General features: G+C 50.4%; 1 protein-coding gene across 3 annotated transcripts in view; it reads left to right on the forward strand.

The window, feature by feature from the left end:
* The window catches only part of LOC101961319 (palmitoyltransferase ZDHHC11), a 37,787-nt gene extending 11,895 nt beyond the window's left edge, over positions 1-25,892 (forward strand). The window contains exons 6-8 of one of the 3 annotated variants that reach the window (XM_078018635.1): positions 3,301-3,413; positions 6,629-11,192; positions 22,857-25,892. In XM_078018635.1, the coding sequence (XP_077874761.1) occupies positions 3,301-3,413; positions 6,629-6,673 (158 nt within the window). In that variant the 3' untranslated portion in view covers positions 6,674-11,192; positions 22,857-25,892. The remainder of the gene's footprint in view (positions 1-3,300; positions 3,414-6,628; positions 11,193-22,856) is intronic. The other 2 variants (XM_078018638.1, XM_078018639.1) reach the window with 2 other exon arrangements.
* Positions 25,893-27,462: the final 1,570 nt, after the last annotated feature.

Raw genomic sequence — 27,462 nt, forward strand, 5'->3', positions numbered from 1 at the left:
AGTGCCCAGGGGCTGTGTGATGGTGAGCCCGAGTCAGGCCACTGTGAGCCAGCAGTGGGCCTGCTGTGGAGGAGGTGTGGGGTCCCCTGTGCCATGGTGAGAGGATGAAGACCAGGAGATGCAGACAGTGTGTGCACGGTGCCAGCCAAGGTGGGGGAGGTGGCTGGGCACGCCCAATAGGCATCAGCCCCTGTGGCGGGCAGTGAGAGCCGGGGGTGCCTCTGGAGTGGCGGGCCCAGCCTGATGGGCACTGCGGGACCCTGGATTCTGCTTGTGGCAGTGCCGCAGTCTGGCTGGGCACAATTCAGGAGCCACTTGTCAAAAGAAACGAACTTTATTTTTAGAACCACACACGCCAAACAAAACTGCTCCTCAGGAAAAACCCTCAGAGCCCAACTGCCACCACCGGCTTCCACACGCCTCTCACCCACCCACCAGCCTCTCCACCTCCCACAATCCTCCTGCTCTTGAGGCCGATTGGCTGGGTCGCATGGGCGGAGCCAAAGAAGTCCCCAAATGAGCAGCTCTGTGGTCTTAAAGGGCAGGAAAACAGTCCAATGAGCATCACCGCAGAGGAGCCAATCGGCTAGATGTTGCTGGGGCCGCTGTGAGCCAATCATCAGCCGGCAGCTGGAAGTTTGCTGGCAGCTGGAAGTTTGCTAGGGCCCCTTGGGCTGTGGCTCTCAACATGGCAGGAAGGAGATCTCTGTAGGGGAGCAGGACCCCGGGAACGTGGTGGACTTCTGTGGCCCACTGAAAGCCAGTGGTGTTGTGTATGGACACAGCCAGGGGCCCAAAGGGACCTGCAGAGCTGTGTGCCCCCTCCCATGGGAACGCCGAGATGAGACACCCAGGCCCAGAGCACCAGCCCACAGCAAGGGGCCTGGGCTGGAGCCTGAGAGCCTGGTACAACACCCTCTCGCTTCTGCATCCCAGACGTCCAAGAGGCCCACCTGGCTCCTAGGGCGAGAACTCCCCAGTCACATGGCCTGGTGTGGGTGTCAGGCTGAGGAGGAGCCCAGGGGCTCTGGCCCTGCAGCTTGAATTTCCTCCTGTACTCCAGGACCCGCCAAAGATTCTCCAGGGCCTGGAGGTGGAGCCCTGGGTGCCTCCATGCCAGGGAAGCAGGTCCCGTGAATTCCTAGGATCTCCTGCCCGCTGCAGGCCGTGTGTGCCCCCGAGTATCTGCTCGTCCCAACAGACCTCACCTCTGCAGCTCGGGGCACCGGCCCTGCCCCTCCTGAATTCCGCGAGGTGCCTGCCCTCCCAGACTCAGAGGCCACAGATGTCGGCTGGACGAGGTGAGGATGCTCCATGGGGCCAGAGTCCAGCAGAGGCCTCCGTGCTGGCTGCTTCTCTTCTCTGCAGGGAGTGGTTTTCCACACAGCCCCCACCAGCTGCAGACACTCAAAGGCACTCTGCGTCAGCAGCTTCCACAGAAGGAGCAAGGCCAGCGGAGGACCCAGACCTTGTCCCCAAGCCTCAGGAGCAGTGCCTGCCTACCCACCTGGGCCCAGTCTGCAAGGAAGGCCCTGTGCACGGGCAGCACCAGCACCTGGAGGGCTCCAGGACTCCCGCGGGAGTCGGCAGGGGCCCCAGGTTCCTGTTCTGACTGCCTCAGTCCTGGACCCTCCTTGATGACAGTGCTCAGGTCGCCAGGCCAGGCGAGGGCTTGGGAACACCCCTGAGAGGAGTGCCCAGGGCATCCCAGTGCATGGAGGTGGGCACAGGCAGGAAGAGCACCGAGGGCCTCTCTGCCCCTGCTGGTATGGAGGACTGTGGGCAAAGAGCAGCAAGGGGCTGTCCCCTCCTCCAGGACTGACCAGGACTTACCTTCATGCTGTCCATCCAAGAAATCTGACCCTGGTATTCAGCTGTGCCACAGAGATGTGTCGTGGCCAGGACGACCCTGCTGGTCAGCTGCTCTGGGCCTGGAGGCCTGCAGACCAGCTGGCAGTGTGTGTGGATGGCCACACTCAAGCCTCCTGATCCCGTGGCTGACAGGCTGGTTTCTCTGCGCACAGTGTAGCTGCGGTGTGCCTGCACGTCACACACTGGTGTGGCTTCATCAGAGCAGGTCATCAGGAAGGCAGGAGAGAGGGCAGGTGGCCTGGCAATAGCCTCGCTGTGGCACAGGCCTCCAGGCCCAGCCCCCAATCAAGGGCCAGCGCCAGGTGGGAGCTCATGAGGCAGGGGCCCTCAGGCTCCGCCATGAAGCAGACAGGTGAAGCTCAGTGCCCAGAGAGTGCAGAGGCTCCACGGAGGCAAAAAGGGCAAGAACACCCGGAGGAGACCAAGGACAGGTCCAGGACTGCCCAAGCTGACCGCTGGCACCTGGACGTGCTGAAGGACATGCAGGATGCTCATCTGCTCTACAGGGTTCTGCCTTGGGTTCTCAGGGGGGGGGTGACACACCCTGCCCACTCTGACCATCAGATGGCAATGCTCATGTGGAGCTCACCAGGCCAGGTGCGACCCAGGAGCTGCACAGGCGCCCGGTCAGTCTTGGAGGGCATCAGGGCGGCCCAGGAGGAGAGGCAAGCGAGGTTTAGATGCTCCTCCTGTGACACAGGTTCCAAGGCCAGGGAGGTGTGCAGAGCAGGCGGAGCCAGGAGGCACTTCCCCGGCAGCACAGCATGGGCACAGAAGGCCTCCCGGAGGGCCTCTGTCTCCTGGGCTTCGGCAGGGCTCCGTGTGGCCTGGCCATGTCCCGGGGCAGCTGCAAGCCCCCTGCACTTGTGCCTGTTGAGCTTTAGGAGGGAGGAATGGGCAGGCTGAGGCAGCCCCGAGTTGTGGCCCGATGGCCCCTTGACTGGTGGCACCCCCCCAGCCTTCCCTCAGCACCCAGGCACACAGCCCAGGTCTCAGGAGGAAGGCAGGTGGGGCCAGGTGACCGCATCTGCTGTGAGCAGTGAACCCCTCCCTCGGGCACTCCTGCCAGGTGGGCATGGCACTGCCCGACTTGAGCTGCCCTCTGGCCTCCACCAGGCTCACAGGGGGTTCCGGAACAGCCCCTCGAGCTGCAGGGAGAGGAGCACAAGAGGTCCTTGGGAGTGCCTCGCTGACATCCCACAACATGCTGGATAGGGCTGGGGGCCCAGACTTGGGCAGTAGGGCCCCTGAAAGTCCATCTCTCCCACGAGAGGTGCCAGGCTCTCACTGCCGGCACAGCCAGCGTACCCTGTCCTGGCCTCGGGGGCTGCTCCCTGGGCAGGGTGGGGTATCCTCTACCCTGGAGGCCACTGTAGGTGCAGATGGGTGCCGGGCACTGCTGCAGGTGACTCTGCCCTCCCCTTGCAGTGGCCAAGCACTTGAGCACCTTCGAGTACATGATGCAGGCCCGTTTCCAGCAGAACCAAGTGCCCACGAGGCGGGAAGGGCTGACTCTGCTCAAAGAGAAGGGGCGTCCAAAGGTAGGCCTGCCCGGCGGCACCCCACCCAGGGCTGAGCAAACCCAGGTTTGCTGTGTGGCAGGACCTAGTGGCCGTGCCCCTCTGCCCACCTCTAGGTTGGTGAGTGTATAGTAGTATTGTGTCAGGGTATGTGCTCTGTGGTGTGTTACTATGGAGTGGCATGTGTGTAGTGTGTAATATGTAACATGGCATGTGTGTAACGTGTTCTGTGTAACATGGATATGGTGTACATGGCATGGGTATATACATATTAGGGTGTATGGTGTGTAGCGTGTGTGTGTAGTGCAGTGTGGTGTGCATCATGGCGTGTGGTGTGCAGAATGCGTGTGGTGTGTAATATGACATGTGATGCACAGGTATCATGGCCTGTGGGGTATAACATAGCATATGGTGTGCAACGTGGCATGTGGGGTGCAGTGTGACTTGTGGGGTGCAACAGGTGACATGTGGGGTGTAATATGGCATGTGGTGTGCAGTGTGGCCTGTGGGGTGCAGTGACTTGTGGGGTGCAACAAGTGGTGTGTAGGGTACACTATGGCCTGTGATGTGCAGCGTGGCCTGTGGGGTACAGTAGGTGGCCTATGGGGTACAGTGTGGCCTGTGGGGCACAGCATGGCCTGTGGGGTGCAGCAGGTAGCCTGTGGGATATAGCAATGCCTATGGGGTGCAGTAGGTGGCTTGTGGGGTGCAGCATGTGGCTTCTGGTCTGCAGCACACGTGGGGGGCGTCCCTTCACGTGACAAGCCACCAGGCCGACTGCTTTCCACGTGTCCTTGCTCTTCACGGAGCTCAGCTGCCAGGGGTCCCTGGTGGTGGCTGAGCAGGTGGAGCCGGGATTTCTGAAGGGTCCAGTGGCTTCGCTGACTCTGTGGAAGGGACCTCAGCACAGTGTCCGTGGGCTTGAGAAGTGTCCTCTGGTTGCCCTCCCTGCCATTTACTGACACAGATAGTGGGAGCTGCATCACGTCCTACTGCCCCATGCTGGACTTGGCCATCAAAAGTGACCCTGGGCCACCCTGCATGGTAGCAAGGGCCCGGGGTCTACCTTTCTGCCTGCGCATCCGGGGCCCAGTTCCCAGGTGCCTGGGAAGTCCCCGTCGATGCCAGCTGTGCTGGTGAAACAACTCCCTGCATCGGTGACAAGCCTCTGTCCCCTGGCTTCTGCCCACCGAGACTCTGGTCTGAGGTGGGAAGCAGCAGCTCATGGACAGGGCACCTCCATCCAAGAACTCATGACTGCAGATGCCAGGGGCACTCCTGCGGGCCAGCCGCACCTCCAGGAGCAGGTCCGCAGGAGCACAGTGTGGCTGCAGGCAGGCCGCCTCCCTCACAGAGAGCACAGACCACAGCCAGCCCCGCCACAGCGTGGCACTCACGGCTTTGCCCAGGGCATCGGGGCTTTCCGAGGCACCACAGGACATTTTTATGGGAGGAGGAGGTATCTAGAGCCAGCGATGTGCCCTGCCAGCCCTGAGTCACACACCAGCACCTGCAGAGTGCAGGCTCCGCGGGTCCAGGGTCCAGGCTCCCTCCACGGCCAGCCCTCCCTCGGCTCCTGGGCACACTGTTCCTCAGCCCAGAGGGTGGACTGCAGCTCCCGCAGGATGGCTGCTGAGAAGGCGGCTCCTGCACAGACAGGTGCTGGGGGTGAGGCACCCAGCACCTTCCAGCCAGGACTCTGGCCCCAGACCCGTGGGTCCTTCATGGCCCGAGGAGCCCTTAACTGCCTCCGTGGAATGGCCTCTGTGAGTCTCCCCGGTCATCAGGCAGGACCAAGTCCATCCAGGTGGGACAAGCCTGGCCCCGTGGATTCGCCCCAGAGCCACTCTAGCTGGGGTCACATGAGAGCTCAGCGCTGGGTACGCTGATGCTGGTCTGTGGTGGTGACATGAATGACTGACAGGTTGCAGCCCATGCCCACGGCCAGCCCCAGCTGCCTGCTGCTGTGGGGCCACCTGTCGTGAGGACCTGACCCGTCCACTCCTGGAGGACCAGCAGCTGCACTCCAGGTGTAGCCATGAGCCCCTGAAGGCCTCCCTCTGAAGGGCCTGGTGCGGGGTGAAGAAGCCAGAGCTGTCGAGCTGAGCGCAGAGAAGACAGCTGTTTACACTCAAGATGGGCACCATCCCCTCAGCAACCTGTGTCACCTCCTCCCTGGAACCATGCAACCAGGTCTGGCGGAATGGCGGCCGGTCTCACTGTATGTGTGGAAGTTGAGGACCTGGCCTCTGGCAACTAGGATGGTGCTCTGGGAATTGCAGATGGGAACAATGTGGCACTGACAGGAAGACAGACACACGGAAAGGATGGAAGACCACCCCAACCTCTCAGTTCCACTCAACTCACTCTAAACCAAGGGAATGGAAGTGGGAGAGGGATGAGTTTGCCAAGTGGTCCTGGAAGAGCTGAGCATACCTGCGGTTGAAAGTCACCGAGCCCGTCACGCCCACACACCCTCACTACAGTCATGCTATACTCCACAGCTAAACTGTGACACTCCTAGAGGAAAACAGATGAAATTCTTTCTGACCTTGAGTTCAGCAAAAGTCCATCAATGTAACACCAAAATCGAAGTCTACTGAGAAAAACTGACAAACGGGCTTTATTAAAATACCTGATTCCCGGAAGACATGCACAAAGTGTTTCCACATCACATGTCGTACCCATGTCGTACTCACTAAGAACTACAGAGCTAGAGTCTAAGAAAAAAGACGCAGGTGACATTGGGCTAATGATCACCACAAGTTCTTCACCCAGCGGGTACGGATGGCACATGAGCACAGAAAGCTGCAGGACGGCCTGGGCAGGCTGGAAACAGAGCCCCACGCCACGGAAGGCTGCACTAGAGGGAAGTCTGAGGTCAGCGTGGCCAGTGGGAGGCCGAGGAGTGCGCACACCCCCCAAAAATCAGCCGGCTCTCTTCACGAGATACATCAGGATGGTGCTACACAGTGGCACACAGTCAGGCTGGGGCACGAAGTTTATGAGTTCAAGGACAGCCTGGGCCACAGAGCAAGATCTGGAATAAAGAAAGGTTTCATAAACACCCATCACTCAACCAGCGCCAGCTCCCACCCAGGGGAAGGAAAACACATGCTCTCCTAACGTGGTGGAGGGAGGGTGCTCTCCCCAAGAGCAGTCCTCCCCGAGGAGCTGGCTGTGGGGACAGAGTCTCAGTGCTGAAAACTCACCTTTGAATGTTCATGTCCCCACAGGAGAAGGAGAGCGGCACGAGCACCTCTATGTCTACACCCGGGTGAGTCAGAGCTTACTGGAGTCAGCCACAGCCCAAGACGCCAGGGCTCTCTACACGTCAGGGTAGATGGAGACACGCATCCACGATGAGACGTGTCTGGTGCGGGGAAGCACTACACTTCACCACAGAAGGTCCTCCTGCAGCCTCCCTGTGGGCTCCGTGCTGCCGCAGAAACACCTGCTCACTTCCACTGCACCACGGGTCCCCGCGGTCTACCCCACCGCCACACCTTTTGCTCCTTCATGGATAACATGTTCAAGTTGGCGACTCTGTGGGCCCATTTTCTGGGTGGGTCCTGGGGTTCTGGTGGCCTCCTCATCTCCTCCCATTTCAGACCTTCCAGGAAGAGCCATCTGCCCTCTGGCCTAGCACCACTGTGTCCCTGGGGCTGGGCACGCTCTTAGCTGGGTGTCCTCCCCTGCAGGCCTAATCTTTCTGGGTCCGGGCTCACGGGGACCTCCCTTCATGTTTTACCAACAGTGTCTTTTGATAACCTGGGCTTTATCTGCCATGGTTCTCAACTCTTCCAGCTTCTATCCATTACCCAATTCCAAAGCCATTTCCATGTTTATAGGTGGTTGTTAGAGCAGTCCCCACCCCACCCATTTCCTTGTATCAAAATATGTATCACGTTGCTAAGGCTGCAGTCACAAAGTACCACCCACAGTGTGGCTTAAAGCAGCGGGTAGGTAGGGCTCAACCTCTGAGACCGGAAGCTCGGTTCCTTCTGAGGGTCTGAGGGAAGGCTGCACCAGAGAACATGTACACTTCCCCGACCCTGCACCTCAAGGCCCCTCAGGGCCCTGTTCTCCTGTGTCTTCACACCATCTTCTCTCTGTATGTGATGTCTCTGTGTCAAATCTGTCTTTCATAGACCACCAGTCATGCTGGATTAGGGCCAACCCTAATGACCTAATTCCATCTTGATACCTCTGTTCACCCTGTCTCCAAATAGGGCACATTTGGGATACTGAGGGTTAGACTCCAACACACCATTTCACACAAGGCAGGACTCAGTCTGTAATAGTGAGTATGTCACATGCTCCATGCTTCCTGGTGTCTTTCCCTCAGGGCACAAGTCTGTATGTATTATGCTTATAATTTTAAAAAGCTATGTTAAAAACAGTTTTCATCTGTTTTAAACATTTAAGTGTTTGGATATGGCATTCCTAACCTGTAAAAACAACAAATTTCATCTAGAATTAATATAATTTTAAATAAAATAAACTCATTTATTCAAATCCTCACAGACGAGTACACAGACACAACACACATGCATGCATGCATTCACACACACACACACACACACACACACACACACACACACCCTTGCTCACAGCCCCCACCTCTCAGCTAGAGTCCCCTCCACCCTCCCGCAGGCCCCCCCCCCAGCTCACTGGGGAACCGACTGCTGAGCAGGCTGGGAGCACTGGCTCTGGTCCCTCCGGGAAGCACCCTGCACACAGCAGCCCAGCCCTGCTCTGCGCCCCTCCATCCAGTGCCATGCCGGCCACAGCTCATGGGGGGACTCTGCCACCACCAGAGAAGGTTCTTCTACTGAGGGTGGAGCCATGGCCTTGCCAGGGAGGGGACCAAGGGGCAGCAGCCCAGAGACAGGGACAGAGAGGGAGGACAGGTGAGGGAGGGTGCTCTCCTGCCTGGCAGAGGGAAGACCCACGCACGAGTTTCTGTGAACTGCTCTAGCACCTTCTGGAGGCCCAGAGTGATTAAAACATGTGCCAGCATTTCAGGTCTCCCCACCATGAGTCAGAGCACCCAGCTGGGTCCCTTCTTCCCACCCAGTCGCCCTGGATCACAGACGGACATTTACTTGGGGGGGGCCAGTGCCTGATTCTTAATTGTATCCATAACACACACTCGTGAACACCAAGCACAGCAGTGGTGTGTAAGGACCCTCCCCTTCCTTCCTGATGCCACTCAGCACCGAGGGTGGGGGCAGCCACAGGTGTCCTCCTGTATGGAACACATAGTCACTCACACTGAGAGATCAAATTACACACAGGCATTCATCTGTACCTTCCTTTTTTGTTTTCTCCAAAATATAACATGGATAACTTTCTAGTTACTTATGGACACATTTTTTTTCTCATTAGGAACATCCACACTTCCATGGTATGAATACATTTTGATCCAATCACCCATTCTCTTGATGGACAGAGTTGATGGCTATGCTTGGCTTTTGAGAAGAGTTTGTAGACAGTCTTTGTACCCACATTGTCAGTTCTGGTGGCTCGGTTTCTGAAGGCTGTCTAAAAGTCAAAGGGTCTGTGCATCTTAATTTTTGTAGTGCGGGGGACAAAACCCAGGGCCTTGCACATCCACACCCTCTGCCAAGGATCCACCCAGCCCAGGCCTGTGCATTTTTTTTTTTTTCAGTTTTTTTTTTTTTTTTTTATTGTTGGTCGTTCAAAACATTACACAGTTCAGGCCTGTGCATTTTCAATCTTCATAGAGTCTTTCTGATTACTTTCTAAAAAGGTCAGAGTATTTGGTAGTTTCACCCACCGCGTCACACTTTTCAGCACAAATACCAAAAGCATATTGAGTTTTATCCACACAAAACAAAGAACTGCATTGTGTGTGTCTCTTAATATGTAATGTACACCTTTTTACCTGTTTTGATCATGGCACAATATTTTTTTAAATGCGAATTAGGTTTTCAAATATTCTGTCCACTTTTAGTGAGGCCCTTTTGTGGATTTCTCATCAACTGTCAGATCTCAAATGCAGGTGAGGGATGTGAATTCTGAACTTTCAAACCTATTTCTTCCAGACTTTAGTATTTACCCTCCCTGTGGCCCAGGCACCTGCTGCCTAGGCCTTCCCCAGTGCTGGAAGGAGAGGCACGGCCACCACGCCTGGCCACGCGGTGACTTGGCCGCGTGGGGGTCAGGACGGTTCCGGGCTCGGTCTGTTAAAGTCCCTTCTGACGAGGCCCCAGGCCGCGTCCTCCTGCTCGGTAACTCTCCGCTGGCCCGTGTCCACCTCCAAGCCGTCTGGGATGTGCCCGTGGGCTCAGGCCGCGGCCCGGCCTCCCGGGCTCCTCCCCGGCCTCCGCACGGACCTCACTCCCAGGTTCAGGGGTTGACTTGCCCTTACAAGTCTACGTCATCCCCCCATACAAGTCTACGTCATCCCCATACAAGTCTACGTCATCCCCCCAGGTCTCGAGACCCGGGGTGGGCGCCCGAGCTCCCGCCGCCGCCCGCCCCAGCGGCGGGGTTGGGAACGCAGAACGGGCCTTCCCGGAAGTTAGTATCCCTCCGCAGGACGCCGCCGGAAGTCCCGCCCCTCCCCCGGAACTCCGTGGGCGTGTCCCGCAGTGGGGGGCCGGCGCGGCGGTGCTGCCCGCGGGGCCCTGGTGCGCGGGGCCCTCTGTCGGGGAGGGTGCGCGGGGGAGAGGGGCCGTGCCCTCCGCGGACCAGCGGGTCCTGCTCGGCCTCCCGGCGGCGGCGGGGTCCTGGAGGCCGGGCCCCGGGCGACCTGGGTGCGCGTCGCGAGCGGCGGGGAGCCGGCTGTCTCCGCCTTGGTCTTGACCTTGCAGACTTGACGGAATCCAAGGGAAGCGTGAAAATCAGGGTTCCCCAGTGAAAGGTCGCCCGCAGCCCCGCGCAGAGCTGTGGCCGGCATTTCATCGCACCCTTCAAGTCTGCTTTTCTCATGAGTTTCCTGTGCGATAAATGGATTTCTTTGTCATACAGTCATACTGCACAGTGCTTTACTGTTGGTTCCTCTGTGCTGCAGACTTTCCTGTCCAACCCAAAGGCATGAATGGTTTTACAATACTTTTGTTGATTTTTTCATCTTTGTTGATTTTTTTTTCATTTTCAATAGTCTTTATGTCTCCAACAGGAAATCGTCTGAAGTTTATTGAAAACACTGGGGATGTGTAAACTGTGATATGATGTCACGGCTTTTGATGTAGTGGGCAGCAAAATACCAGCAGCCCTCTTTCAGTTTGGGAAATGCTCTGGGCAACCTCTGATTTGGATGCAGACAGGTAAAGCCTAGTTGGCCACTCACAACCTGTCTTTGGCCCACCCCTGCCGTGGCGCGTCACACAAGTCCTAAGATCACTGTGTATGTCTCAATCACGTGACATTATGCAGTGACAAGAGTGAGTGCCTGTGAAATACAAGTATGTCGGCCACAAGTGCTGCTCATTTAACTGTGTCTTTCCAGTGGTAGTTGGAATGCTCAGTGGGAGTATTACTTCTGGCCTCTTTATGGAATATAACCTGGACTGGACGTCTAGAATTGGACCAGATCTGAGGGCAGTGTAAACAAGGAGTTGATGATATGTATGAAGATGCTTCTTGTCTAATTTTGAATACTTCCCAGTCAGCTGCTGTCCATTATGTGACTTGAGTTGGTTTTCCATTACAAAACAACCAACCACAAACACAATGGCATAGGTGACATTAGGCATCTCACAGTGCCCATGGGTCAGAAATCCCAGGGAGTGAAGCTGGATCACTTACTCTACAACTCACGAGACATTGGTATATTGCCAGAATTTCATTCCATATTGGAGGTTGTAGGGCAGCTTTACTTATTTTGTTGTTGTTCCAATTAGTTATACATGACAGTAGAATGCATTTTGACATATCCTACAAAAATGGTATCATACAAAACTTCTCAATCTTCCAGTTGTACGTGATGTAGAAGCATACCAGTCGTGTCATCATATAGGTACATAGGGTAATAATGTCCAACTCATTCGACTGTCTTCCTACCCTTATACCCCCACCCTTCCCTTCACCCTCCTCTGTCTAATCCAAAGTACTTCTATACTCTATAGCTGTGCCCCCATTTTGAATTAGCACCCACATATTACAGCAAACACTCAGGCTTTGTTTTTTCTGGGATTGGCTTATTTCCCATAGCATGGTATTTTCCAGTTCCATCCAATTACTGGCCAATGCTGTAATTTCATTCTTCTTAAAGGCTGGGTAATATTCCATTGTGTATATATACATCACAATTTCTTTGTCCATTCATCTGTTGAAGGGCATCTAGGTTGGTTCTGTGGTTTGGATATCATGAATTTAACTACTATAAACATGGATGTAGCTGTGTCACTGTAATATGCTGATTTTAAGTATAAATTGAGGACTGGGACAGCTGGGTCAAGTGGTGGTTCCATTCCAGATTTTCTGAGGAATCTCCATACTCCTTTCCAGAGTGGTTGCAACAATTTGCAGTCCCACCAGCAAGGTATGAGTGCACTTTTCCCCCACATCCTTGCCAACATTTATTGTTGCCTATATTCTTGATAATTGTGATTCTAACTGGAATGTGATGAAATCTCAGTGTAGTTTTGATTTGCATTTCTCTGACTGCTAGAGATATTGAACATATTTTTATGTATTTGTTGATTGATTGTATTTCTTCTTCTGTGAAGTGTCTGTTCAGTTCCTTTGCCCATTTATTGATTGGGTTCTTTGGTTTGTGTCTGTGTGAAGTTTTAAATTCTCTATATATCCTAGAGATTAGTGCTCTATCTGAGGTGTGTGTGTAAAGGTTTTCTCCTATTCTCTAGGCTCTCTCGCCACATTATTGATTGTTTCCTTTGCTGAGGAGAAGCTTTTTAGTTTGATTCCATCCCATTTATTGATTCTTGACTTTTATTTCTTGCACTTTAGGAGTCTTGTTAAGGAAGTCAGGTCCTAAGCCCACATGGTGAGGATCTGGGCCTACTTTTCCTTCTGTTAGGTGCAGGCTGTCTGTTCTAGTGCCTAAGTCTTTGATCCACTTTGAGTTGAGTTTTGTGCAAGGTGAAAGATAGGGGTTTGATTTCATTTTGCTACATATGGATTTCCAGTTTTTCCAGCACCATTCGTTGAAGATGCTGTGTTCTCCAGTGAATGTTTTTGGTGCCTTTTTAAAGTATGAGATAACTGTATTTATGTGGGTTTGTTTCTGTGTCTTCTATTCTGTACCATTGTCTGTTTTGGTGCCAATACTATGCCATTTAAAAAAAAATTTTTTTTTTCAGTTGTAGTTAGACACAGGACCTTTATTTTATTTATTTATTTTTAGGTGGTGCTGAGGATCGAACCAGGGCCTTGCATGTGCTAGGCAAGTGCTCTACCGCTGGCCATTTGTGTTGCTGTAGCTCTGTAGAATAACTTAAACTCTGCAATTGTGATGCCTCTTGCTTCACTTTTCTTGCTAATGATCGCTTTAGTTATTGTGGGTCTCTCATTTTTCCAATGAATTTCAAGATTACCTTTTCTGCTTCTATGAAGAATGTTGGTGGAATCTGAATAGGAATTGCATTTAATCTGTATCACGCTTCTGGTAGTGTGCCGTTTGGACAAGATTAATTGTGCCTGTCCAGGAGCATGGAGATCTGTCCATCTTCTAGGTCTTCTTCAATTCTTTCTTTAGTGTTCTGTAGTTTTCATTATAGAGGTCTTTTTTCCTCCTTTGTTAGATTGATTCCCAAGTATTTTTTTTTTTTGAGGCTGTTGTGAATGGGGTAGTTTTTCTAATTTCTCTTTCAGTGGGTTTATCACTGATGTATAGGAATGAGATTTATTTATGGGTATTAATTTCATATCCTGCTATTTTGCTGAAGTTTTCTGGTGTACTTTTTTGAATCTTGTATATATAGCATCATGTCATGGGCAAATAGTGATAGTTTGAGTTCATCTTTTCCTGTTCATATCCCTTTAATTTATTTCATATCACCCTGATACCAAAACCAAACAAGGATGCATCAAAAAAAAAGTTTTGACAGAAAACTTCAGACCAATATCCCTGATGAACATATGCTGCAGGCTGGACGGCGGGGCCCGCGTGAGCCTTGGCTCCGCTTCTGCCCGCTGCTGTTTTCACCTGCTGCCTTCCTGCTGGGCGCTTTCGCGGGTCGCTGTCAGTGCACGCCGGCTTGCGATGCTGCAATCCGGCTGAGCACAAAAACACAAGCCAGATGGAACTGAAACAAAGTTTTATTTTGTGAGAGGCCGTGTGCGTCCCCCTAACAAGCCGGTCCACACACCCACACACGTGTGTCCCTACCGGACCCGGGGGGCTCCACTTCCCCCGGAACACCCTCCTACCATCCTTCCCCAACCAATGGGAACTCTCCAGGAGTCTTGTAACTTGAGTCCCCAAATGGGCCTAAGTGAACAGTAGGAGCCCAATTTCCATATGAATGTAATACTTTGCAGTGGCTCCTAGCATCTGCCCCCTTCTGTTTAATTAAGCAATGGCAATGTGGCTAGGGACCGTGCCTGGTAGGTTGTCCAATTTAACATGTGGTTCTTACCCGTCATGGGAGAACTGACTTTTACACGTCAGTTTCCTGTCTTAGGTTGAATCCACTGTAATCAGATCAACCCGTCACTGACTACCGGTCTAGCATAGCCATGCTTGTGGATAGGCCTAAGCACCAGTGGGGGGGTGAGGTTCTTGCCTCACCTCTGTTGGCCCCCAAATTTAACTTTGGTGCCAGTGGGGGGGTGAGGTTCTTGCCTCACCTCTGTTGGCCCCCAAGTTTTAGACCATCACTAGTAGAAGGGAGGAAGATACAGAAATGCCACGACACCAAGCCAATTGACGGCTCCTTAGGAAGAACAGTAACACTGGTGACACAGCAGCTAAGATATTTCAGCACTACCATAATTCACTGTATCAACAAATAGAGCACAATGCATACAGGTGATACATAGTCCAGGCAAGTTGTGTAAGCAGTTCAAAGTGGAGGAGTCTATCAATATGTCCATTTCCTCCCAAAGTAAATTAAGTCCTTGATTGAGCAGTTCAAAGTGGAGGAGTCTGTCAATATGTCCATTTTCTCCCAAAGTAAATTAAGTCCTTGATTGAGGATACTTATTGAGTTATATTGATTGATGTATCAGTTTATATAGTTTACTGTGATAGCTATCATAGAAGTTGTAGTTTGGTTTTATCTTAGTCTTCACCGGCATTGGGATGGAGATGGGAATTCTGGCCATGGTGCTAAAGAGACATTATCTTGAACAGAATTGTTAAATATAATGAAAAGGAAAGGTGAAAGTAAACAAACAGATCTGTTAACCACCTTTAAAAGCAAAATTTATAACAGCTGTTTACCTAATTTAAATTAAACCATATAAGTCACGTGATTTTTTTTTTTTTTTTTTTTTTTTTTTTTTTTTTTGGATCCATTTATATCTATTTATACATGAGCGCTCCTTATAAATGAAATATGGACATACACACATACAGACATACAACACAAAACAGTGCATACATAACATAGAACATATAGGACAATAGTAAATAAAGGCCTTGTAGCTATACCTAGGTGAAATCTCCATTGCAATGTTTAAAAACTTTACAGTTAAAAAAAAATAAAACACAGTCAAAAAATAAAACTGATCAGAAAAACATTAACCTAGGTTTGTATGAGCTCAAAAAGAAAGAGAAAATAAATAAATAAATAAAATAGAACCTTATGATGTGGGAAAAATGTAATAATAAAATAGATATTGAAAAAGGCACCGTGGTAAATCACTGTTGTAGATGTAAGAATAGCCAAGCTGGAGCTCTGGATATCAGCTGTTATGGATTTGAGTCAAATCATCTTCTTTTTCTGTAGAAATTGTTTTAGTTAATCTCTCTGGAATCCAAATTGGTTGTTGTTCCTCCTGTGGAAAAACACAGACGGAGCCCCGACTCCAGACTATTACTGGGTCCGGACCTTTCCATTGTCCTGTTAGAATATCTTTCCAAAGTACCTTAGGCTTATGTACATTTTTCGGATACATATGTCTTTCCGCAGCACTAAGTCCTGATGAATCCAAATTTAGAAAGTTTAGAGTAAAAAGGGTTATTTTAAGTTTATCTTTGGGGGATATATACCCTTTTCCAATTCCTTCCTTTTGTTTTAATAAGTACATTTTAATAGTTTGATGAGCTCTTTCAACTATGCCTTGACCCTGTGGATTGTATGGGATTCCTGTTATATGAGTAATGCCAAATGATGAGCAAAATTGTTTAAAAGAGTTAGACGTATAACCAGGAGCGTTATCAGTTTTTAACTGTTTAGGAACACCCACAGTGGCAAAATTTTGTAAGCAATGAGCTATAACATCTTTAGTTTTTTCTCCGGCATGAAGGGAGCCCATTAAAAATCCAGAAGAAGTATCAACTGTAACATGTAAATATTTTAATTTTCCAAATTCTGGCAAGTGTGTAACGTCCATCTGCCAAATATGGTTAGGTATCAGTCCTCTAGGATTGACTCCAAGATTAACTTGTGGTAAAAATGTCACACAATTTTGACATTGTTTTATTATATGTCTGGCTTGTTCCTTAGTTATTTTAAAACGTTTTTGTAAGGTATTAGCATTGACATGGAACCTTTTATGAAAATTTATAGCTTCTTCTATTGTGGAGAAAATATGTATGTCATGTGTAGATTTATCTGCTAGTTCATTACCCAAACTAAGGGCTCCAGGCAACCCTGTATGTGCCCTGATATGTCCAATAAAGAATGGATCTTTTCTGTCCCAGATTAGAGTTTGTATAGCAGAAAACAAAGAGAAAACAGTAGAGGAAGGAGAAATCCTACCAGCATCTTCAAGGGATGCTATAGCATTAACTACATACTGGCTATCAGAGAATAAATTAAATACAGAATCTTTGAACATCATAAAAGCTTGTAATACTGCATTGAGCTCTACCTTTTGAGCTGATTGTTTGGGTACTAAAAATGTAAAAGTTTGATCAGGGGTAACTACCGCTGCTGTACCATTGTTTGACCCATCAGTGAATATATTTGGAGCATTCATGATAGGGTTTTTTTTTGTCATTTTAGGAAAAACTACAGGATGCTTAGACCAAAAGGACAACAAGGGATTAGATGGCAAGTGATTATCAAATGAGACACTAGATTTACACATGATTATTGCCCAAGTATTTAACTCATTAGCTAACTCATCAATTTGATCCATAGTATATGGAGTAATAATTTTATTGGGAGAAATCCCAAACACTCCCTTCGCTGCTTTTATCCCTTTGAGTATTAATTGTCCTACAGCCTCAGGATATCTAGTAAGAATAGTATTAGGGGAATACGATAAATGTATCCACAATAATGGACCTTCTTGCCAAAATACTCCTGTAGGAATATTTTTTGTTGGTAGTACAATAAATAATAAAGGCAAACTTATATCAATTCTATCCAAATGCATATTTTCCATATATGTTTCAATGATTTTTAATGCCTTTCTTGCTTCAGGCGTTAACATGCGGGGTGAATTTGGATCTGATGGACCTTTTAGGATATCAAATAAGGGTCCTAATTCTCCTGTTGGTATGCCTAGGTAAGGCCTTATCCAGTTTATGTCTCCCAATAATTTTTGAAAGTCATTAAGTGATTTGAGTTGATCTACTCGTATTTGAATTTTTGGTGGACGGACCATGGTTGAGGATAATAAAACTCCTAAATAATTAATTGGAAAATTTAATTGTACTTTATCTATTGCTATGTCTAGATTATAATTTTTTAGTAAGTTTGTAAGTGTGGCATAACATTCTAGCAATGTGTTCTTATCTTTATGTGCTAATAACACATCATCCATATAGTGAAATATTTGTAGTTCAGGATTTTGATTTCTAAGTGGCTGGATTGCTTTATTAACATAAATTTGACACATAGTCGGGCTGTTCGCCATCCCCTGGGGTAAAACTTTCCACTCATATCTCTGATCAGGACCTTCATGATTTAGTGCAGGGATAGTAAATGCAAAATGTGGACTATCCTCGGGATGAATTGGAATTGAAAAGAAACAATCCTTAATATCTATAGTTAACACATGCCAGGTTTTTGGTAAAGCAGACAATTGGGGAATCCCTGATTGAGCAGGTCCCATAATAACCATCTCATTATTAATGGCTCTTAAATCTTGTAATAATCTCCATTTACCAGATTTCTTTTTAATGACAAAAATGGGAGTATTATGGGGAGATACGGAAGGTTGTAAATGTCCTTCCGCTAATTGTTGTTTGACCAGATCGTGGGCTACTTGTATCTTTTCTTTAGTCAGGGGCCACTGAGGAACCCACACTGGTCTTTCTGATTTCCATGTAATTTTGATTGTCTCAGTGGCCCTTTTTGAAAACCCAATCCATGTTTATTTATTTCTTGATCTATTTGAATTGGTGCTATCATATCTTGATCTTGTTTCCTTAATCCTTTTTCTTTTCTAAAGCCTTGTTTAGCCCTACTAGTGGGCGCGTTAGAATTGACGTTATTTGTTAATGTCAATCCTAATTGATCTAGGACATCCCGTCCCCATAAATTTATGGGAAGATGGTCCAATACATAAGGCTGTATAGTTCCTTCACATCCTTCAGGATCCCTCCAATCTAATACCATAGCACTTCTATGGGGGTTAGTTGCCACTCCTAGGCCTCGAAGCGTTTGAGTGGCTTGTTGCAATGGCCAGTGCTTTGGCCATTCCTGACGAGATATGATGCTGAGGTCAGCACCTGTGTCCAGCAGCCCATTAAAATCATGTCCTTGAATATTTAATTTTAGCATTGGGCGAGAATCTAAATTTAAAGAAAGCATAGCCCAATCTACACCTGTGGAGCCTAATCCCTTGGAACCTCTTTCTACATTACAACTGGAAAATTCATCATGTAGGCTGGGTATTATTAATAACTGTGCTATTCTATCTCCTGATGAAATTACGGATATACCTCTTGGAGAACTGGCTATAATTTTTATTTCACCCTCATAATCGGGATCAATTACCCCAGGACTTATCATAAGTCCTTTTAGTGTAGAAGAACTGCGTCCTAATAATAAGCCTACTGTTCCTTGGGGAAGAGGTCCTTTTATTCCTGTGGGAATGATTTGAACTCCCATCTCTGGAGTTAATACTGCTCTGGCAGAGGCACAGATGTCCAACCCTGCGCTCCCTCTAGTTTGTCTGATGAGGGATCTGATGGATAGTGCGTCCTGGGCACTACCTTGATGGTGCTGCTGGGTTCCTCCATTGCCCCGTATATTTGTGGCTTTGGGCCCCGGGGCATTGGGCCCTCCAATTCGTTTTTTGACAACGGGGCCTGATACCTTTCTCCACGATATTGTGGGTAGACACTTGGTCTTTGTCCATTTTTTGATAACGGAATACCCTCTATGGTGGTTTGAGAACGGCATTCATTAGCCCAATGTCTCCCTCTATGGCATCGTGGGCAAATACCCGGGATTCTACTCCTTTGATACCTAGCTTTGTTAAACCCTCCTCCTATGGGGCAATTTCTTTTAAAATGTCCTTTCTGATTGCAATTATAGCATGTTTTTGGTTTGGTATCTAAAGCCTGTTTTACTTCAGCTGCCATGACTTGTCCTTGTTCATCAATGTCGCTACATAATTTAATATATGTGTTTAAATCTCCATGTTTCCACGGTCTAATGACCTCTTTGCAGCAACGATTTGCTTGGTCATAAGCCAGTTGTTTTATAAATGGCATTGCCTGTTCTGTATTTTCAAATGTCTTAGAGGCTGTTTCAATAAGTCTAGCTACAAAGTCAGCGTAGGGCTCATTAACTCCTTGTGTTATCTTAGATAGTTGACCTTGTAAATCCCCTTGTCCCTTCAAAGTTTTCCATGCCTTAATTGCATTCATAGTGATCTGAGCGTATACGCCAGGATCATATCTAATCTGTTGCCTCTGACCCTCATAAGGTCCTTTCCCCAATAGCATTTGAGAATCTCTTTCAGGATAACCTGCTGCTGCATTTCGCCTAGCTGTCTCCCTGCAAAATTCCTCATTGGCAATTTTCCATAATAAATATTGTCCTCCATTTAGCACAGAGTGACACACGCTAGCCCAATCTTCTGGTGTTAAGTCCCAGCTGGTAATAGATTCGACCATTCTGACAGTAAAGGGAGCCGCAGGCCCGTAGGTTTGTACAGCTTCCTTTAATTGCTTTACTATTTTGAAATCTAAGGCACGGTAAACTCGTTCCCTTTCTTCTCCCCGCTCAACTACAGGGCATGCTAACTTTTGGGGTCCTGCCTCAGGATTCTGTTCATCACCTATGGAAACTGAGGGCTGCTCAGCTACAGGTGAAGCTGTTGGTTGAATTACGCCCTCTGGTGATGGAACGGAGTTAGTACTAGCCTCCCTATCTGAGGGTCGTTTTTTCCCTAAGCTTGCCTTCTTCAATTTTTCTTCTGTCTGACTAGCTTGAGGGACCTTTTGTTTTGCTTGACCTAATAAGTTTTCTGCCATAGCCTGGACCTCTAACAATTTACTTAACAGTCTTTCGGTTTGTTTTTTACTAGATTCTAATCTACTATAAAGGTAACGTAACCCAATAAGGTAGGATAGAAGAAAGCCAAAACAGAATGAAACAGAAACGGAGAGGAGAAAAATGATTATATCAATTTTTTCTTTCTCAGGGCCGAATAACTTAAAACCTTGAGCCAACCATTTTTCCCAATTCGCCTGAAAAAATTGTAAGGCTAGAGAGCCTGAAATAAAAGCAGAATAAATCAAAACAAAAATACCCATTCTGTCGCCTTTCCTTAGGGGCGAGCGATATCACTCACCTATAAATTTTGGGCGTTCCCCGTACAAGGGCCACCAAAATGCTGCAGGCTGGACGGCGGGGCCCGCGTGAGCCTTGGCTCCGCTTCTGCCCGCTGCTGTTTTCACCTGCTGCCTTCCTGCTGGGCGCTTTCGCGGGTCGCTGTCAGTGCACGCCGGCTTGCGATGCTGCAATCCGGCTGAGCACAAAAACACAAGCCAGATGGAACTGAAACAAAGTTTTATTTTGTGAGAGGCCGTGTGCGTCCCCCTAACAAGCCGGTCCACACACCCACACACGTGTGTCCCTACCGGACCCGGGGGGCTCCACTTCCCCCGGAACACCCTCCTACCATCCTTCCCCAACCAATGGGAACTCTCCAGGAGTCTTGTAACTTGAGTCCCCAAATGGGCCTAAGTGAACAGTAGGAGCCCAATTTCCATATGAATGTAATACTTTGCAGTGGCTCCTAGCAAACATAGATGCAAAAATTCTGAATAAAATTCTGGTAATTTGCATACAAAAACATATTAAAAAGATAGTGCACCACGATCAAGTGGGGTTCATCTCAGGGATACAAGGTTGGTTCAACATATGGAAACCAATAAATGTGACTCATCACATCAATAGACTTAAAGACAAGAATCATATGATCATCCAATAGATAAACAGAAAAATAAAAAGTAATTGACAAAATACATCATGTTCAAAACACTAGCAAAACTCGGGACAGTAGGAACATACCTCAACATTGTAAAAGCTATCTATGCCAAGCTGAAGCCCCACAGTATTATACATGGTGAAAAAATGAAACCATTCTCTCTCAGAATTGGAACAAGACAGGATGCCCTCCTTCATCACTTCTATTCAACAGAGTCCTGAACACCCCAGCCAGAGCTCCACTTGTTAACCCCTTATAGGATGCAGACAGTTCCTTTTTTCTCATGCTATTCTCCTTGCCGCCTTGATTTTTAAAAAATAGTTCTTTTTTAGTTCTTGATAGACCTTTATTTTTTATTTTTAAATTTATTTTTTAGTTTTAGGTGGACACAATATCTTTATTTTTATTTTTATGTGGTGCTGAGGATCGAACCCAGTGCCTTGCACATGCCAGGTGAGCACGCTACCACTTGAGCCACATCCCCAGCCCAGGCCTTTATTTTTATTTATTTATTATTTCATGCTGAGAACCAACCCAGTGCCTCACACACGCCAGGCAAGTGCACTACCACTGAGCCCCAGCCGCAGCCCTGCTGCCTCCTTGATTCTGAAGTCAGCAGTGGCAGGCTATCTTCTGACTCTCTTCTCATCTTCTGACTCTCTTCTCATCTTCTGACTCTCTCAAGTCTCTTCCTCATTTCTCTGTAAATATTCAAATTATTACATGGCCTTACATAGCTAATTCATATAATCCTGCTCAATTACTTTCCTAGGGATGCTACAGCAGTTTCTACTACCTTGGTGGCTTAAAACTGCAGGAGTTTCGGTCCTGGAGACCAGAAGTCTTAACAAGGTATCAGTAGATCCTTGCTGCCTTCGGGAAGCTGTGGAAGAGTGTCTGCACTCACCTCCTTGAGTGCTGCGTGGCTCTTGGGATCCCATCACTCTGATCTGTTGTCTGACCTTCATTGTTATCTCCGTGTCCTCTCCAATTCCCTCCCCAGTGCTGAAGGTCAGTCATTGGGTGTAAGGTCCCCCTTGATCTGAGTTTAATTTCATCTCAAGATCATCCTTAGCAGGTTACTTCCCTAAGCACTTTGTTTCCAAATCAGGAAGCTTTGCGAGAGTCTGAGTGGTCATAAATTCGGAAGAATACATTTCATGCCACCCTACTGCCTATATTAAGGTCATTGATCAATAATAACCTTAATTCCATCTGTTAGGCCCAATGTGACCCATTCACAGGGTGACATCATGGGCCAGGATTAGGGAAGGGGAGCTACATTCTGCTGCCTCATAGTTTATGACCACTCACCGACATGCAGCACATACAATTGCAATTTTTAATCACACTTTTTGAGTGGCCTATGTAGGAGGCACTGTTCTTAGCAATGGAAATGGGAATTATATAGATAAGTCCCACCAAGAAATAAATACCCAATAATTACAAAGGTTTGTGAAATGTGTTTTGAAGACAAAGAGGTAATAAAGAAAGGTGTTGGGAGGTGGTCTTAGCAAGTGTCGTAGAGTAGAGGCCCCTGTGGAGGAAAGAGGCATCCACGGTGAGGCTCGGAGCAGCCGGTGCACAGGGCTCAGCGAGGCTTCCCAGCGTCCATCCAGAAACACTCAGCGCAGAGGTGAGTGTTGAGATCCAGGGTCTGAATCAGGAAGGCTAAAGTTAAATTTGGAGGGCCCAGTGAGGAGTTCTGATGTCGTTGAAAGATTTTCAGCAGGAAGGGACACTACTGGGTTCATGCTCTGGTACTGAGTGGCCAGAGGTTGGCCAGTAGAGCACAGGAAGATGCAGGGATGCACCCAGGAGGACTGGCTGTGCAGAGAGATGGTGACTGTGGCCCTTGGCCCTGCCTGCCTTGACACGACCCTTTAAAGCATGCAAGGCTCTCTGCGTGAAGACAGTCCTGCCCACACCGCACCTTCCAACTGAGTGTCTCTCTTCTGTTTCCAGGTCAAAACTCACTCTGTGACCCCCTGAGGCTGATCTCACCTCCCTCCTGAGGCCATCTGGCCACAGTGCTCCTGGCCACCTCCTGCTGGTGCACCCTGCTGAGTCCCATGAGCAGTGAGCTCAGAGGCACCTGATAGCCTCCAGGAGGCCTCCAGGTGCTGAGACAGTCCACGCCAGATCTTCAGGACACTGCAGCCTCCAGGGGCCAGTCCTGGGCTCCCTCCCCAGTGTGACGTGTGTCTGTCCTTCCTGCCCCTCCTCGCAGAGCACAGATGTTCCTGCCAACTCTGATCTGCAGAGCTGCTGTCCATCTGCAGAGAGCTCCTCACCACAGGTGAGCTGGCCAGCTGGCACAGAGCTTTGAAGGAGGGGTCAGCACCCAGACAGGGGCTAGGCCCCCCTGGAGCAAGGCAAGGGCAGGGTTCTGGTGGACATGCTCTCTGGTGTTAAACAATGGTGTGTGTGTCTCCATGTGTGAGACTGCATCACTGTGAAGTCTGGGGTGTGTGTGGTGTGTTCGGTGTGTATGTGCCGTGTGCATGTGTGCATGGTATAGAATGTGTGTATGTGTGTCCGTGTGCTGGGTGTGTATAATATTGCATGTGGTGTGTGTAACACAGTATGTCGAATGTAACATGGAGTGTGGAATGTGGTGTCCAACTGGCATGTGTGGTGTGGAACATGGTGTACGGTGTACACATATTATGGCATGCGGTGTGCAGCATGCATATGGGGTGTTATGGAGTGTGTTCAGTAACATGGCGGGTGGTGTGTAACATGACATATGGTGCACATGTATCATGGTGTGTGGTGTGCAGAATGTATGTGGTGTGTAATATGGCTTGTGGTGTGAAGTGTGGCCTATGGGGTGCACCCGGTAGTGTGTGGTGTACAGTGTGGCCTGTGGGGTATAATATGTAGTGTGGTGTGCAGCATGGCCTGTGGGGTATGGCATGGTCTGTGGGGTGCAGCGTGGTCTGTGAGGTACAGCATGGCCTGTGGAGTACAGCATGTGGCCTGTGGTGTGTAGCGTGATCTGTGGAATGCAGTGTGTGGCCTATAGAGTGCAGCGTGTGGCCTATGGGATGCAGCGTGGTCTGTGGGGTGCAGCATGTGGCATGTGGTATGCAATGTGACTGTGGGGTGCAGTAGGTGGTGTGTGGTGTGCAGTGTGGCCTGTGGGGTACAGTAGGTAGTGTGTGGGTGCAATGTGGTCTTTGGGGTACAGTGTGGCTTGTGGAGTGCAGTGTGGCCTGTGGTGTGGAGCGTGTGGCCTGTGGTGTTCAGCAGGTGGCCTGTGGCATGCAGCGTGGTCTTTGGGGTGCAGTGTGGCCTGTGGAATGCAGTGTGGCCTGTGGTGTGCAGCAGGTGGCCTGTGGTGTGCAGCGTGGTCTGTGGGGTGCAGTGTGTGGCCTGTGGTGTGCAGTGTGGTCTGTGGTGTGTAGCTTGATCTGTGGAATGCAGCATGTGGCCTGTAGGGTGTAGCGTGTGGCCTGTGGGGTGCAGTGTGGCCTGTGGTGTGCAGCATGTGGCCTATGGGGTGTCCTGCTGCCCCATGCTGGACTTGGCCATCAAAAGTGACCCTGGGCCACCCTGCATGGCAGCAAGTGCCCGGGGTCTACCTTTCTGCCTGCGCATCCGGGGCCCAGTTCCCAGGTGCCTGGGAAGTCCCCGTCGATGCCAGCTGTGCTGGTGAAACAACTCCCTGCATCGGTGACAAGCCTCTGTCCCCTGGCTTCTGCCCACCGAGACTCTGGTCTGAGGTGGGAAGCAGCAGCTCATGGACAGGGCACCTCCATCCAAGAACTCATGACTGCAGATGCCAGGGGCACTCCTGCGGGCCAGCCGCACCTCCAGGAGCAGGTCCGCAGGAGCACAGTGTGGCTGCAGGCAGGCCGCCTCCCTCACAGAGAGCACAGACCACAGCCAGCCTCGCCACAGCGTGGCACTCACGGCTTTGCCCAGGGCATCGGGGCTTTCCGAGGCACCACAGGACATTTTTATGGGAGGAGGAGGTATCTAGAGCCAGCGATGTGCCCTGCCAGCCCTGAGTCACACACCAGCACCTGCAGAGTGCAGGCTCCGCGGGTCCAGGGTCCAGGCTCCCTCCACGGCCAGCCCTCCCTCGGCTCCTGGGCACACTGTTCCTCAGCCCAGAGGATGGACCGCAGCTCCCACAGGATGGCTGCTGAGAAGGCGGCTCCTGCACAGACAGGTGCTGGGGGTGAGGCACCCAGCGCCTTCCAGCCAGGACTCTGGCCCCAGACCCGTGGGTCCTTCATGGCCCGAGGAGCCCTTAACTGCCTCCGTGGAATGGCCTCTGTGAGTCTCCCCGGTCATCAGGCAGGACCAAGTCCATCCAGGTGGGACAAGCCTGGCCCCGTGGATTCACCCCAGAGCCACTCTAGCTGGGGTCACATGAGAGCTCAGCGCTGGGTACGCTGATGCTGGTCTGTGGTGGTGACATGAATGACTGACAGGTTGCAGCCCATGCCCACGGCCAGCCCCAGCTGCCTGCTGCTGTGGGGCCACCTGTCGTGAGGACCTGACCCGTCCACTCCTGGAGGACCAGCAGCTGCACTCCAGGCAGGGTCTGTAGCTGGTAGAGTTTGGAGCTCTGGGCTTGGCCAAAGGCCTTCTTTTGAAGGGACTGCCGCGTGGTGGACAGACAGCTTCCCATTGTCCTTCAGCATGGCACACACTGTGCCGGGGTGTTGGTGGACCAGGGCTGGAGAGGTCCTGTGGGTGAGCAGGCAGCCCTTCCTGCAGGACTGGGAGCAGAGCACCCTCCAGCTCCGTGGGAGCAGCTCAGGCCTTAGCCACCGTCCTGTGGAGTGGCCACCTGGCTGTGCAGCTGACCCCAGGCACTGGTGCTGTTGGATACGCTGATTCCCGTGCAGGGCCCTGGCTGTCCTCCTGGCTTTGGGGGCTGCTCTGTTATGTGACCAGCAGGCTACCTTGTCTGGTCCATATCAGGGCGAATTCCTGTGGGGACATAATGGGAAGTAAAGTGGTTTCATTTGACGTTGGACCAGTCATGCAGCTGACGGTGGTTTTTGTCTTCTCCCACCTGACATCTTGCCCTCTGTGGACACAGGCAGTCTGTGGCGAGCCTCAGGCCCTCCACAGCAGGAGGCAGCAGGGGTCCAGTGGGGGCTTGTGACTCTGGCTCTCCAAGTCACAAAGGCGGGCAGTGGGCCATTGGAAAGTCACGACCCAGAGCCAGCACACATTTTAAACAGCCTACCCTGTCCTTATCGAACATGGCACCGTGTGTGCTGTGCCAGACACATTTCTCCCGCAGCATGATGGGCACCACCAGGCACGTCCACCGACGAGGACTGGCACCTCGTCCGCCCTCTGCTAGCCTCTGTGTTGCCCTCAGCATATAAGGAACACATCGTCTTTATATCTTCACAAGGCGTTTTCATGAGTCATTTTCATATGTTTTAAGTCTGTTTATTGCATCCCTGCTCCCTAATCTCAAAAGTTTAATCTAGAGCCATTTATACAATTTAAAATTAAAAAGGAGAAGTCATTTACTTGAATCTCCCAGCCAAGTGCACACCCCACACACACCCCTGCTCTCAGCTAGAGTCCCCTCCACCCTCCCGCAGGCCCCCCCCCAGCTCACTGGGGAACCACTGCTGAGCAGGCTGGGAGCACTGGCTCTGGCCCCTCAGGGAAGCGCCCTGCACACAGCAGCCCGGCCCTGCTCTGCGCCCCTCCATCCAGTGCCATGCCGGCCACAGCTCATGGGGGGACTCTGCCACCACCAGAGAAGGTTCTTCTACTGAGGGTGGAGCCATGGCCTTGCCAGGGAGGGGACCAAGGGGCAGCAGCCCAGAGACAGGGACAGAGAGGGAGGACAGGTGAGGGAGGGTGCTCTCCTGCCTGGCAGAGGGAAGACCCATGCACGAGTTTCTGTGAACTGCTCTAGCACCTTCTGGAGGCCCCGAGGCCCAGAGTGATTAAAACATGTGCCAGCATTTCAGGTCTCCCCACCATGAGTCAGAGCACCCAGCTGGGTCCCTTCTTCCCACCCAGTCGCCCTGGATCACAGACGGACATTTACTTGGGGGGGGGGGCAGTGCCTGATCCTTAATTGTATCCATAACACACACTCGTGAACATCAAGCACAGCAGTGGTGTGTAAGGTGCAACCCCTCCCCTTCCTTCCTGATGCCACTCAGCACCGAGGGTGGGTGCAGCCACAGGTGTCCTCCAAATTCAGAAACCGGCGAGGGGCCATGGGGGATGAAGAAAAGGCAGGCAGACAACACATTGAGACCGAAAGCCGGGGCCAAGGCTGGGGTTGTGGCTCAGTGGCAGAGCGCTTGCCTGGTACATGAGAGGCACTGGGTTTCATCCTCAGCTTCACATAAAAATACATAAAGGTATTGTGTCCATTTGCAACGAAAAAAGTGTTTTTATAAAAAGGTTATTTGTGGGAAAGTTTCTGCAAAGCAGGCCATCTGAAGGGCGCAGGACTGTCGAGACATTAGGGTCATCTTGTGCTGCTCAGAATTGCCAGTCCCGGGGAGCTGGTGCCTGAGCTGAAGGCCTGCAGCATCCTCCGGCCGGGGTGACCATAGCAACTGGGCCA

The sequence above is a fragment of the Ictidomys tridecemlineatus genome, chromosome 1 (genome assembly GCF_052094955.1).
Source record: "Ictidomys tridecemlineatus isolate mIctTri1 chromosome 1, mIctTri1.hap1, whole genome shotgun sequence".
Taxonomy (NCBI): Eukaryota; Metazoa; Chordata; class Mammalia; order Rodentia; family Sciuridae; genus Ictidomys; species Ictidomys tridecemlineatus.